Source organism: Ursus maritimus, unplaced genomic scaffold, assembly GCF_017311325.1.
Source record: "Ursus maritimus isolate PB19 unplaced genomic scaffold, ASM1731132v1 scaffold_34, whole genome shotgun sequence".
Lineage (NCBI taxonomy): Eukaryota > Metazoa > Chordata > Mammalia > Carnivora > Ursidae > Ursus > Ursus maritimus.
This window is the reverse complement of record NW_024426008.1, coordinates 1,202,775-1,217,193: the sequence shown is the minus strand read 5'-3', so window position 1 is coordinate 1,217,193 and position 14,419 is coordinate 1,202,775. Positions and strand designations below refer to the sequence as shown.

At 37.0% G+C, this 14,419-nt stretch overlaps 1 protein-coding gene across 3 annotated transcripts in view; it reads left to right on the top strand.

The window, feature by feature from the left end:
- The window catches only part of ERCC6L2 (ERCC excision repair 6 like 2), a 130,910-nt gene that overhangs the window by 68,769 nt on the left and 47,722 nt on the right, over positions 1 to 14,419 (top strand). For all 3 annotated transcript variants that reach the window (XM_040620146.1, XM_040620147.1, XM_008711803.2), the window contains one exon: positions 11,509 to 11,608. In XM_040620146.1, coding sequence (XP_040476080.1) covers positions 11,509 to 11,608 — 100 coding nt within the window. The remainder of the gene's footprint in view (positions 1 to 11,508; positions 11,609 to 14,419) is intronic.

Below are 14,419 nucleotides of genomic sequence, written 5' to 3'. Positions count from 1 at the left end.
AAAGAAAGAAAGAAAGAAAGAAAGAAAGAAAGAAAGAAAGAAAGAAAGAAAGAAAGAAAGAGAAAGAAAGAAAGAAAGGGAGAGAGAAGAAAGAAAGAAAGAAAGAAAGAAAGAAAGAAAGAAAAGAAAGAAAGAAAAAAAGAAAGAAAGAATCTAAAACTAAAATTCCATATAATTCCAATAAAACATTGGAGGGTGGGGATAATTGTGTTAGAATTTATATTTCATCAAAAAAGAATTAGGATATCTTGGTCAGTTTTAGCAACCAATTTAAGGGCAACAATTAAGAGAGTTGGGCATAATAATCACTTGGTTCACTTTTTAAACACAGATGTTCAAGCTCCATCCGCCTGGTACTCTAATGCTGTAGGTCTAGGGTGGGGATCTATAGTCTACATTTTAAGAAACTCCTCAGGTTGTACATCAAAGGACAGTAGTAACAGAGTAAAAGACAACCCGCAGGAGAAGGTATTTGTAAATTACACATGTGATAAAGACTTAACATTTAGAATATATAAAGAACTTCTAAAACTCAGTAACAATAACCAAAAAAATAAAAACCTAATTTAAAAATGGAAAAAAGGACTTGAATAGACATTTCTCCAAAAAAGATACACAGATGGCCAGTAAGCACATGAAAAGGTGCTCAATATTACCAATCATTAGGGAAATGCAAATCAAAACTACAATGAGATATCACTTCATACCCATTAGGATTTTTTTTTTTTTTTTAAGAGAGCTCGTGTGTGTGCAAGCAGGGGTGGGGAGGGGCAGAGGAAGAGAGAGAATCTTAAGTAGGCTCCATGCCCAGCACGGAGCCTGAGGCGAGTCTCAGTCTCATGACCATTAGGGTAACTATTATCAAAAATAGCAAACAAGTCTTGGTGAGGATATGAAAAAATTGGAACCCTGTGCGTTGCTGCTAGGAATATAAAATGTTGCAGCTGCTGTGGAAAACAATATGGTAGTTTTTAAAACATTAAGTTTAGACTTACCTCATATACCCAAAGAATTGAAAGCAGGAACTCAAATAGATATTTGTACAACCATGTTTATAGCAGGATTGTTCACTATAGCCAAGAGGTAGAAATAACCCAAATGTTCACTGATGGATGAATAGATAAACAAAATGTATTCTGTACATGAAATGGAATATTCACCCTTAAAAAGGAATGAAATTCTTTGTTTTATTGAGGTATAATTGACATACAGCACTACATAAATTTAAGCTATATGGCATAATGACTTGACTTACATGTATTATGCAATGATTACCACAGTAAGTTTAGTTAACACCTGTCATCTCATGTAGCTGCTAAAAAACAAAAAAGAATGAAATTCTGATGCATACTGCAACATGGATGAACCTTTTAGACGTTATGCTAATTGAAATAAGCCAGATATATAAGGACAAATATTGTATATTTCCACTTATATGATGTATCTGGAATAGTCAAGTTAATAGAGACAGAAAGTAGAATGGTGGTTACCAGTGGCTGGGGGAGAGAAGGAATAGGGAGTTACTGTATAATGGGTACTGAGTTTTAGTCTGGGATGATAAAGTTGTGGAGATGGATTATGGTAATGGTTGCAAAACAATGTGAATTTTCTTAATGCCACTGAACTGTATGTTTAAAATGGTTAAAATGGGGAGACCCTGGGTAGCTCAGTTGGTTAAGCGGCCGATTCTTGATTTCGGCTCAGATCATGGTCTCAGGCTTCTGAGATTAAGCCCTGTGTCAGCCCCACACTGGGCATGAAGCCTTGCCTTCTGCCCCTCCCCACCCCACTCACATGCACTCTCTCTCTCTAAAAAAAACCCAAAAACAAACAAACAAAAACCCCCACATGATTAAAATAGTAAATCTTATGTATATTTTACCACATTTTTAAAAAAACTACCCATGGGCGTCTGGGTGACTCATTTGGTTAAGCATCCAACTCCTGATTTCGGCTCAGGTCATGATCTCCAGGTGGTAGGATTGAGCCCTGCATCAGGCTCTGCAGTCAGCACGGAGTCGGCTTGTCCCTCTCCCTCTGCTCCGCGCACCCTCCCACTTACACACGCGTGTGCTCTCTCAAGTAAATAAATAAATAAATAAATAAATAAATAAATAAATAAATAAAATCTTTTAAAAAACCCAGACACCCAAGGTGATTGTGATACAATTGATCCCCAAATCCACTTTGAGAAACATTGGAAATTAGATGTAAAACGTCCAAACAGAACTTCTAAAAGAAATTTTTTAACAAGTCACTGAGAAAATGTGATTATTTCAATAAATGATTGGAAATATGAATGTGCAGTGAGAGGGAAAGAAACTAAAAAAGCATGGCAAATACAAAATATAAGATAAACTGTGAGAAATAAGGCCAAACATAAATATGAATGGGTTAAAACTTCCTTATTTAAACAAACAAAAAAGAAAGTGAAAATGAAAAGTCAGATTCAGATTTATGCTTATTACTATATATAAAATTTAAAAATATGTAGAAGGTTAAAAATAAAAATATACTTAAAAATCTAATCAGGGAGATGGTAACAAAAGTAAGAGTGGCAATATTAATATCAAGCCAAATATTAGTAGACTTCAAGGCAAGATGCATTAAGGGAAACAAAATGGGGGAACAACCCATGAGGAAAGTATAATAGTCATTACATAAAAAAGCCAGAACTCTTTTATGATGAGAAATGGACAAATCCACAATTATGATGGGAAACTTAACATCCCTTTCTCAAAAATTAATAGATGAACTAGGCAAAAAAAGTAAATACATGAGTTATTTGAATAACAGTTATTTAGCCTTTAATTTAATAAACATAAATAACCATATCACAACTGTAAATACCCAGTCTTTCATTGTAGAGCATACTTTTAAATGACTATATATTTTAATAGAAATCACAAGGACTAGATTACATGGTTTCCAGTACAAAAGAAAAACCCTAGAAAATAACAATGAACTTGTAGCTAATAAAAATATAGCCATATGGACCTTTTTAAATATATTTCTAAATAACTCTTGTATTAAAGAGAAATCAAAAAGTGATGCCAGCAAGATGACAGACTAAAATACTCCAGGTATATGTTTCACCATGGGTGGATTAAAAGAACTAGAGACTGATTAAAATAAAATAACTTTATTAGAGCTCCTTAAATCAGCCAAAGATCGACAGTAATCAAGCAAATTCCCAATCAAGAAGAAGCAGCTATATTCAAAACTGGGAAATTTCATGGCATCTTTACTCATTCTTGCCTCACCCCCATTCCTTAATGCAGCACAACTAGGAGGAAGGAACCAATTTCCAGTTGCCTCTCTCTCAGGTTGGAAAGAGCAGTGTGGAACTCCTTTGCAACTTTTTTTTTTTCATATTTGGGGACTTTATTTTTTTTTAACATTTATTTTTATTTTTTATTTTTTATTATATTATCTTACCATACAGTACATCCCTAGTTTTCGATGTAAAGTTCCATGATTCATTACTTGCTTATAACACCCAGGGCACCATGCAATACGTGCCCTCCTTAATACCCATCACCAGCCTCTCCCATTCCCCCACACCCCTCCCCTCTGAAGCCCTCAGTTTGTTTCCCAGAGTCCATACTCTCTCATGGTTCATTCTCCCTTCTGTTTACCTCCCCTTTCTTCTTCCCCTTCTTCTCCTACCGATCTTCGACTTCTTATGTTCCATAAATGAGTGAAACCATATGATAATTGTCTTTCTCTGCTTGACTTATTTCACTTAGCATTATCTCTTCCAGTGCCGTCCATGTTGCAGCAAATGTTGAGAATTCGTTCTTTTTGATGGCTGAGTAAATATTCCATTGTATATATGGACCACAGCTGTCATTTGCAAATATATTCTCCCATTCCGTGGGCTGCCTCTTAGTTTTTCTGACTGTTTCCTTGGCTGTGCAGAAACTTTTAATCTTGATGAAGTCCCATAAATTCATTTTATCTTTTGTTTCTCTTGCCTTTGGGGATGTGTCATGAAAAAGGTTGCTTTGGCCGATGTCGTAGAGGTTGCTGCCTAGGTTCTCCTCTAGGATTTTGATGGATTCCTGTCTCACATCGAGGTCTTTCATCCATTTGGAGTTTATCTTTGCGTATGGTGTGAGAGAGTGGTCAAGTTTCATTCTTTTGCATGTAGCTGTCCAATTTTCCCAGCACCATTTATTGAAGAGACTCTTTTTTCCACTGGATGTTTTTTCCTGCTTTATCAAATATTAGTTGCCCAAAGAGCAGAGGGTCCATTTCTGGGTTCTCTATTCTGTTCCATTGGTCTATGTGTCTGTTTTTGTGCCAGTATCATGCTGTCTTTGTGATTACAGCTTTGTAGTAGAACTTGAAATCTGGCAACGTGACGCCAGCTTTGTTTTTCCTTTTCAACAATTCCTTGGCAATTCAGGGCCTTATCTGGTTCCACACAAATTTAAGGGCTGTTTGTTCCAGTTCTTTGAAAAATGTCCTCGGTATTTTGATCGGGATGGCATTGAATGTGTAGATTGTTCTGGGTAGCATAGACATTTTAACTGTGTTAATTCTTCTGATCCATGAGCATGGAATATTTTTCCATCTTTTTGTGTCTTCCTCAATGTCTTTCAGAGTGATTTATAGTTTCTAGAATATAGGTCCTTTACGTCTCTGGTTAAGTTAATTCCAAGGTAACGTATGATTTTTGGTGCTATTGTAAATGGGATGGATTCCCTAATTTCTCTTTCTTCAGTCTCATTGTTCGTGTATAGAAATGCAACTGATTTCTGAGCATTGATTTTGTATCCTGCCACGTTACTGAATTGCTCCATAACTTCTAGTAGTTTGGGGGTGGATTCTTTTGGGTTTTCCATATAGAGTATCATGTCATCTGCAAAGAGAGACAGTTTGACTTCCTCTTTGCCGATTTGGATACCTTTTATCCCTTTTTGTTGTCTGATTGTTGTTGCAAGGACTTCTAGTACTATGTTGAATAATAATGGCGAGAGTGGGCATCCTTGTCATGTTCCTGATCTTAAGGGAAAGGCTTACATAGCCATCCAAGTCTCACTCAAAAGAATAGAAAAATCTAAAATGCAGTTTTTATATTCTCACCTCAAGAAGCTGGAGCTGGAACAGAAGAAAGGCCTAACCCACGCACGAGAAAGCAGGTGATCAAAATTAGAACAGAGAACAATGAATTAGATACCAGGAGCACAGTAGAGCAGATCAACAGAACTAGAAGCTGATTCTTTGAAAGAATAAATAAGATCGATAAGCCACTGGCCAGACTTATTCAAAAGAATAGAGAAAGGACCCAAATTAATAAAATTATGAATGAGAAGGGAGATTTCAACCAACACCAATGAAATAGGAAGGATCATTAGAAACTTTTATCAACAGCTTTATGCCAATAAATTTAGCAACCTGGAAGAAATGGATACCTTCCTGGAAACCTATAAACTACCAAGACTGAAACAGGAAGAAATTGATTTTTTAAACAGACCAATTAATTATGAAGAGATTGAAGCAGTGATCAAAAACCTCCCGAAAAACAAGAGTCCAGGGCCTGACGGATTCCCCGGGGAATTCTACCAAACATTCAAAGAAGAAATAATACCTATTCTCCTGAAGCTGTTTCAAAAAATAGAAACAGAAGGAAAACTACCAAACTCATTCTATGAGGCCAGTATTACCTTGATCCCCAAGCAAGACAAAGACCCCATCAAAAAGAATTACAGACTGATATCCCTGATGAATATGGATTCCAAAATTCTCAACAAGATCCTAGCTAAGAGGATCCAACAGTACATTAAAATGATTATCCATCATGACCAAGTGGGATTCATCCCTGGGATGCAAGGGTGGTTCAACATTCGCAAATCGATCGGTGTGATAGATCATATCAACAAGAAAAGAGTCAAGAACCATATGATCCTCTCAATAGATGCAGAAAAGGCATTTGACAAAATACAGCATCCTTCCTGATTAAAACACTTCAGAGTGTAGGGATAGAGGGTACATTCCTCAATTTTATAAAAACCATTTATGAAAAGCCTACAGAAAATATCATCCTTTGCAACTTTCTTACCTGTCTGCAAGCTGCCAGAGGGAATAGTTTCTATTTTACCTGACAATGCTTAGAGGAGGAATGGTGGCATAGCTTGGATCTCAGACTGGCAGAAGCTGTTGAAAGCGGTGATAGGCCCCATGGTGCATTAAAGCTGCAGTGGGATTCTATCCCTGGGACATATTACAGTGGCGGATATAATAGAATATGTCTAAGGCCCCCAAGAAGACACTGAAATGAGACTCTGGGAAATTAAAACATTTAAAAGCACACATATACACATAGACCCAGGCAGGATACATAACTAGAAATGACCAAAGTAGATTTTAATCCTTAACCTGAGCGGCTCCCAAGACTCAAGATATACCCTGCTAATTAATGACTGTTTTCCATACTAGTTTGCAAAGACTGAAGTGGCTATTTTATCAAATGGCCAACTTTTTACAACAAAACAAAACAAACAAAAACGAAAAAAAAAAACACCACAAGACATTTAAAGAAAGAGGAAAACATAGTTCATTCAGAGGAACAAACTCTCCAGAAACCATCGCTGAAGAAACACAGGTATAGGACTTACTAGACAAAGAGTTTAAAACAACTGTCCTAACCTTAATAGCTAGATGGAAACTATGGACAAGACCTAAAGGACATCAGGGAAACAATATATAAAAAAAATTAGAATATCAGCAAAGAGATAGGAAATATAAATATATATACATATATATACATATATAAATATATATATAAATATAAAAGAAAGACTCATCATACTCAAACAGAACAAAGGATCAGCAAACTTGAAGACAGATCTGAGGTGTAAAAAAAATTTTAAAAACCCCAAAACAACAACAACAATAACAAAAACCAACAAAGGAAAATGAACAAGCTTAAGGAATTTATGGGACATATTAAATAGACTGATAAACACATTATAGGAATCCAAAAGAAGAGAGAGAAAAGGACAAAGCTATTTAATGAAATAATGACTGAAATAATAACGTCCCAAATTTGGGGAAAGACATGAATATACAAATACAAGAAGCTTAACAAACTCCAGGTAGGATAAACCCAAAGAGACTCACACTGAGACACATTATCAAGTTGTAGAAAGTTAAAGACAAAGAAAATGAGAATCTGGGGTTGTGAGATGAAGCCCCACGTTGGGTGTAGAGATTACTTAAAAATAAAATCTTTAAAAAAGAAATAAAAGACAAATGCATAAAAATAATTATAAATCTGTTAATACATAACATGTAAAGATTTAATTTGTGACATCATTAACATAAAAGTGGGGGGCAGAGCTGTAAAGGAGGGTTTTTTAATGCAATTGAAGTTAAATTGGTATCAGTTTAAGATAAATTGTTACAACTTTTGGATGTTATATATAATCTTCACAAAGAAAATATGTAGAATATACACAAAAGGAAATGAGAAAGGAATCAAAATTTGTCACTAAAAAAATCACATAACACAAAGGAAGGCAGTAATGGAGAAAATGAGGGGCAAAATAGCCATGAGGCATACAGAAAACAAAATAGCAAAAGTAAGTCCTTCTGTATCATTAATTACTTTATTATTTTTTAATGAAGTTTTTATCTATTTGACAGAGTGAGAGCATGAGTAGGCAGAGTGGGAGGGAGAAGCAGACTCCCCGCTGAGCAGAGAACCCAATGCAGGGCTCGATCCCAGGACCCTGGGATCATGACCTGAGCTGAAGGCAGACTCTTAACCAACTGAGCCGTCCAGACTCCCCTCATTAATTACTTTAAATGTAATCAGGTTAAACTCTCCAATCAGAAGATATAGATTAGCAGAATAGATTAAAAAACAACAATACGCCATATGCCAACTATATGCTATCTATAAGACATTCACTTTGGGTTTAAGGACATGCAGAGGTTGAAAGTGAAAGGATGGAAAAAGATATTCCATTCCAATAGTATCGAAAAGAGAGCAGGGTGGTTATTCTAATATCAGACAAAATAAACTTTTGTGTTTTTTTTTTTTTAAAGATTTTATTTATTTATTCGACAGAGACAGAGACAGCCAGCGAGAGAGGGAGCACAAGCAGGGGGAGTGGGAGAGGAAGAAGCAGGCTCCTAGCGGAGGAACCTGATGTGGGGCTCGATCCCATAACGCCGGGATCACGCCCTGAGCCGAAGGCAGACGCTTAACCGCTGTGCCACCCAGGCGCCCCCAAAATAAACTTTTGAATACTCTTGTAAAAGACAAAAAAAGGATAGTATACAGTGATAGTTCTTAATTTAACTCATCCAGAAGCTATGACAATTATAAACATAAATGTACCAAACAAATGAACTCTAAAATATTAAAGCAAATATTGACAGAATTGAAAGGGGAAATAGCTCAACAATAGTAGTAGGAGACTTCAGTACCCCATTTTCAATAATGGATAGGACATCCAGTCAGGAGATCAAGAAGGAAAGGAAGACTTGAACAGCCCTATAGACAATTGGACCTATCAAACATATACAGTACTCTCCTTCCAACAACAGCATAATACATATTTTTCTCAAGTACACATGGAATATTCTCCATGATAGGCCATATGTTAGGTTATAAAACATGTTAATAAATTTTAAAAGATTGAAATCTTAGAGTTTCTTTTCTAAACGCATAGAATGAAATTAGAAAGCAGCAGAAAAAACACTGGAAAATCCACAGATATGTTGAAATTAAATGGAGCGCCTGGGTGGTTCAGTCGGTTAGATGTCTTGACTCTTGATTTTGGCTGAGATCATGATCTTGGGGTTGTGAGATGGAGCACCAAGTCTGCTCCACACTGGGTGTAGAGCCTACTTGGGATTCTTTCTCTACCCCTCCCTTTGCCCCTCCCCCGCTGGCACTCGTTCTCTCTCTCTCTCTCTCTCAAATAAACAAATTTTTAAAAAAATTAAACAATACACTCTTAGACAACCAGTGGGTTATAAAAGAAATCACAAGAGAAATTAGAAAATATCTTGGGAGGGGCGCCTGGGTGGCTCAGTCATTAAGTGTCTTCCTTCCGCTCAGGACGTGATCCTGAAGTTCTGGAACTGAGCCCCGCGTCGGGCTCCTCTGCTAGGAGCCTGCTTCTTCCTCTCCCACTCCCCCTGCTTGTGTTCCCTCTCTCGCTGGCTGTCTCTCTCTCTGTCAAATGAATAAATAAAATCTTTAAAAAAAAAAAAAAAGAAAATATCTTGGGAAAAATGAAAACACAATGTATTAAAACTTATGAGATGAATGAAAGTACAAAGAGAAGTTTATAGCAGTAAACACATTAAAAGAAAAGAAAGGTCTGAAATCAACACTCAGACCTATACCTTAAGGAACTAGAAAAAGAAGAATGAACACCCAAAGCTAGCAAAAGGAAGTTAATAAAGATTGGAACAGAGATAAATGAGAGACTAAAAACAATAGAAAAAAATTTAATAAAACCAAGAGTTTTTTTTTTCAAAATGATCAACAAACTTGACAAACCATTAGCTAGATTGACTAAGAAAAAAAGAAGACTGAAATAACTAAAATCTGAAGGAAAAAGGGGACATAACTTTGATTTTACAGAAATAGAAAGGATTGTAAGAATACTATAAACAGTTGTACACCAACAAATCGGATGTTGTAGATGAAATGGACAAATTCCAAGAAATATAACTTACCAAGACTGAGTCACGAAGAAGTCGAAAATATGAATAAATCTTACAACTAATAAAAAGATTGAATCAGTCATCAAAATGCCAACAAACAAAAACCCAGGACCAGATGGCTTCACCAGTGGATTCTACCACGCATTTAAAGAAGAATTAATACCCAATCCTTCTGAAGCTCTTACAAAACCTTGAAGAGAGAGGAACACTTCCTAACTTATTCTATGAGGCCAGCATTACCCTGATACCAAAACTTTTATGGAATAGGCACTATTATCATACCCATTTTACATGTGAGGAAGGTGAGTCACAACAAATAGAAATAATTTGCTCAAGTTCACCGCCAATGACTTCAGGATCTGAATTCATGTACCCTGACTTGCAGAGCCCACACTGTTAACCAGTCTCTCGCCACTGACAGCTCTAACGGAAAGTAATCAAATGAAAGCCACAGAAAAATCTCTGCTTTTTTTTTTTTTTAATCTTAACAGCATTTATTTTAATTTTGTTCTTTTTCATCTGGGCCATTAAGACCTAATATCTTATTTATCTCAGGGTACTGTCTTTTGGTACTCAGTTTAAGTTAGTTGCCAATAAAACTAAATGAACAGCATTTCTCTTTCCCTCCCTGCCCTTCAGTTGACTCTGGCAGGAGGAATCAAGGAGAGAAATGAAGATATAGACCTACATCCTGTTTAACAGTTCCTCAAGCCTTGTTTTCCTCGTAAAAAGACCATAACTTAACATATTGCTTCTTAATGGACCTGGAAATTGATGAAGCATAGGTCCAAAATAACATGTTGTAAGGTTTTTGTCTGTAAAGGTTAAAGAGTATGTATTCTCCATTCCATTGCAGGAGACAAAGGGATTGTGAGTCCCTCTGTATCTAGGCTGCAAGATGGAAGTAAGAATGCGGTAACTTACCCTGGCTGTGCTGTGCCACAGGATCCCCCATTCCCCTCTGTGGGTGCAAGATTTTCGGGGACCCAGGATACCCTCTAGTAAAGCCCTTCTCTGTGAGGAGCAATGGGTGAAGGAGGCAGAGAGAGAACCAGATACAACAATAGAGTGACTTTACAAGGTCAAAATTAAATTTCCCTCAGATTTTAACAGTTTCAAGCCTGAGGTGGTATGGCCTTGCTTCCGACCCCCACCGCCTAGCCCGTGACTGTAACGAATACTTAGAAACAAGTGACTTTTGGGGCACCTGGGTGTCTCAGTAGGTTAAGCATCTGCCTTCGGCTCAGGTCATGATCCCAGGGTCCTGGGATCAAGCTCCACGTCTGGTTCCCTACTCAGTGGGGAATCTGCTTCTCCCTCTGCCTGTCCCTTTCCCTCTCCCTGCTCATGCTCTCTCTCTGTCAAATAAATAAATAAAATCTTTAAAAAAAAAAAAAAAACACCGAATGGTGACTTCATTCAGAACATCCAATAAAGACTTCACTTGAGAGAATCTCCCAGGCCTAGACCTGTAGTTAACCAGTGTGGTAAAACAGGTTATTGTTTTAATTAGCACTGTGGTCCATGTCAAAATAGCTGGGGTGCTAGTCCACTGAGGGGTTCAGTCAGGCAGAAATCTCTGTGACACTAGGGCTGCAGATCTGCCCTTCCACAGGCTTGCCGGTTGATTAACCGTTCCCCTCCGCCATTTTCAACCGTTTCATTGAGGTTTATATAATTAACATACAGTAAACTGTGCGTATGTTTCTTTTTAAATTAAAATTTTAGTAACATTCCATTTTTCTATCCTAAAGCTACCTCCTGAACCCAAAGTTGTTTCATTTGATTTTTGTTTTGTTTTTCATCTTTTTACAGAGCATATAGGATTGGGCAGTGCAGGGATGTGAAAGTGTTTAGGCTGATATCTTTGGGAACTGTGGAGGAGATCATGTACTTACGACAGGTATACAAGCAGGTAAATATATTTCCCTTTTCCTAATTAGGAAGTAAACATTTGTCTATTTCAAAAGTTTCAGAAATTTGTGTAAAAATACGTTTTTCATTTTATTCTAACGATAATATGGAATTTAATAAGATTATGAAATACACTGTAGAGTGTATTCTGTAAAACAGATTCTTATGTTCATTGAACTTCAGAGCTGAAATTTTCTTTGAGTAGTGCTTCTTAAGCTTTAATGTGTACATGAATTACGTAGGGATCTTTAAACTACAGATTCTGATTTAGTAGCTCTGGGTGGAGCCCAAGATTCTACATTTTTAACAAGCTCCCAGGAGTGCCAGCACTACTGCAGACCACAATTTGAGTAGCAAGGTCAACAGCTCCCCAGTCTGTGGGCCAAGACAAAATTGAATGCCACAGATGGGGTACAGGTGTGCTGACACATTGATCTCACAGCTCTCTGGGCAGCATATTACCTAAACCAACTTCCAGACTTAAGGAAGCTTTCCAGGTAGGTGTTCATGTTACCATTTTCTGTCTGTACCATTGCACGAAGAAAACTAAGGGAAAAATCCCTTAGAGATATCTGATGCAACCATTTCATGTTGTGCATAATGAAACTGGGACGCAGGGACACCCCAGTAAATGGAATAACAGGAATAGAGCTCAAGTGTACTAACGACTGTGCTGGTGCTTTTAGTGTTCATCTGAAACTTTATTAACTCTTTAATATCCTTAGGATGTCAGTTACTTCACCACTTATGTCTCTAAATGAACAAAATTTATTTAGTTTATAATTGTTCACTTGAGAAGATCTGGAATGAGGTTCAAGTTAAATTATAAATGTTAAATTTGAATTACTCCCTATATATTCCGTTGGCATCTATTTAAGAGCAAACATCTGCCACATGTGGTGGTAGTTAACCTAAGAATGATCCAATCTTAAATTTATGCTGTTTTCTTAATTCTAAAAATAGAATTGTACACAGCAGTTTTTGTTTTTTCTTAAAGCACTTAGCTCTGTAAGAAACCTTTCATCTTTTTGTTCTTTGGTACAGCACAACTACTTGAACATTATTTTGTTCAGATAGACTTAACCAGTGTTGGGAAAAAGTAGAACATTCTTTTCATCTTAGGAGCAGTTCTTTAGAATACTGTCTTAGACGTGTCACAATCCAGTGTAATTTTTCTGTCCCATTACTATATATATGCAATAATTTTCTACATATATACTATATATATATGTGTTTGTATATATACTATATAATACTGTTACTTTGGAAGATGAGGATAATGTCAGTTTTTGGAAGTTTGTATGCTCTACTTGCTTATTAAAATATTTTTTAAGCATGAGCCCTTTAGGAAAGAGTCAGCCATACAATTTAGTAGGCACAAATGAGGATAATATGGCAGTCGTGTGATTAAAAGGCAAGAGATGTGATTTAAAGTTTGACTGGACTTTGAACCAAGAGTGCATATGGCATACACACTCTAGCTAGCTTTCTGAGTATTCCTCAAATCCCTTGGGGAAAAAGAAATCCAAAAATGATTTTTTTTAAAAAATTTTATTTATTTGAAAGAGAGAGCAAGTGCACAGGAGTGGGGGGAGGGCCGGAGGGAGAGGGAGAGAGGAAATTTCAGGCATACTCTGCTTCTGAGTGTGGAACCCCATGTGGGGCTCAATCCCACGATCCTGAGATCATGACCTGAGCCGAAACCAAGAGTCAGACACTCAACCAACTGAACCACCCAGGTACCCCCACAAATGATGTTTTTAAAAAAACTGTAAAAATTTTGGAAACTAAGAAGAGTTCTATTTGTGGCCCAGAAGTTATAAGGAACCCTAAAAGACAAAAGGCATTTGGGATCAGATTGAAGGAAGAAGTCAAACTAAACTCAGAGACTATTAAAAAAGGTAGGTGCAGTTTCTGGATATTCCAAGTTAGAGTCAGCAGATACTAAAAAAAATGTGGGGAGTCTTAGGTGGCTCTGATGCCCTGTCTTTGGGGTATCATTGATGATCTAACAAGGTGGGTTAACCCTATACAGTCTTACCCCAATTGCAGCAAATTACAGCCAACGGGTGTCTGCTCTCAAGTAGGAACAGTAAATAGAAATACTGGAAGCAAAGAAGCAAGACAGAGTTCCATATTTTGCTGAAATTGAGAAGAAAGTCCCTCCTGTTGCCCAGAAAATTAAATACTTGCACTTCCCCTGCTCTGAATGATCACTGCAGTAGGCTGAGATAAGAATGTAGGGTAGTTGAAGACAGATGAATACCCAACAAAAAATAATTGTTGAACAGTTTAAGAAAAGAAACACTATGAAAATGGTCCTCAAAGATATCAAGTCCTAATCCCTAGAATCTGTACATGTTATTTTATGTGGAAAAAAGGATCTTTGCAGACGTGATTAAGGATTTTGCAATGGTGCGATTAGCCTGAATTAGCCAGGTGGGTTCTAAATCACAAGTGTCCTTATAAGAAAGAAGCAAGGGGAAATCTAACACAGAAGAGAAAACAATGTTACCACAGAAGCAGAGAATGGAGTGATGTGGTCACATGCTAAGGAATGCTGGTAGCCACCAGCAGCTGGAAGAGGCAAGGAATGGATTCTCCCCTAGAGCACCTGCAGGGAGGATGGCCCTGCCAAAACCTTGATTTCAACCCAGTGATGCTAATTTCAGACTTCTGGGCTCCTGAACTGTAAGAGTAAATTTCTTTTGATTTAAGCTTAACACCAAGTTTATAATTTGTTAAAAAGCCATCGAAACTATTATAGGCACTCTAAAAGGAGAAGAGATAGAGGAAGAGGAAGAACAATTAA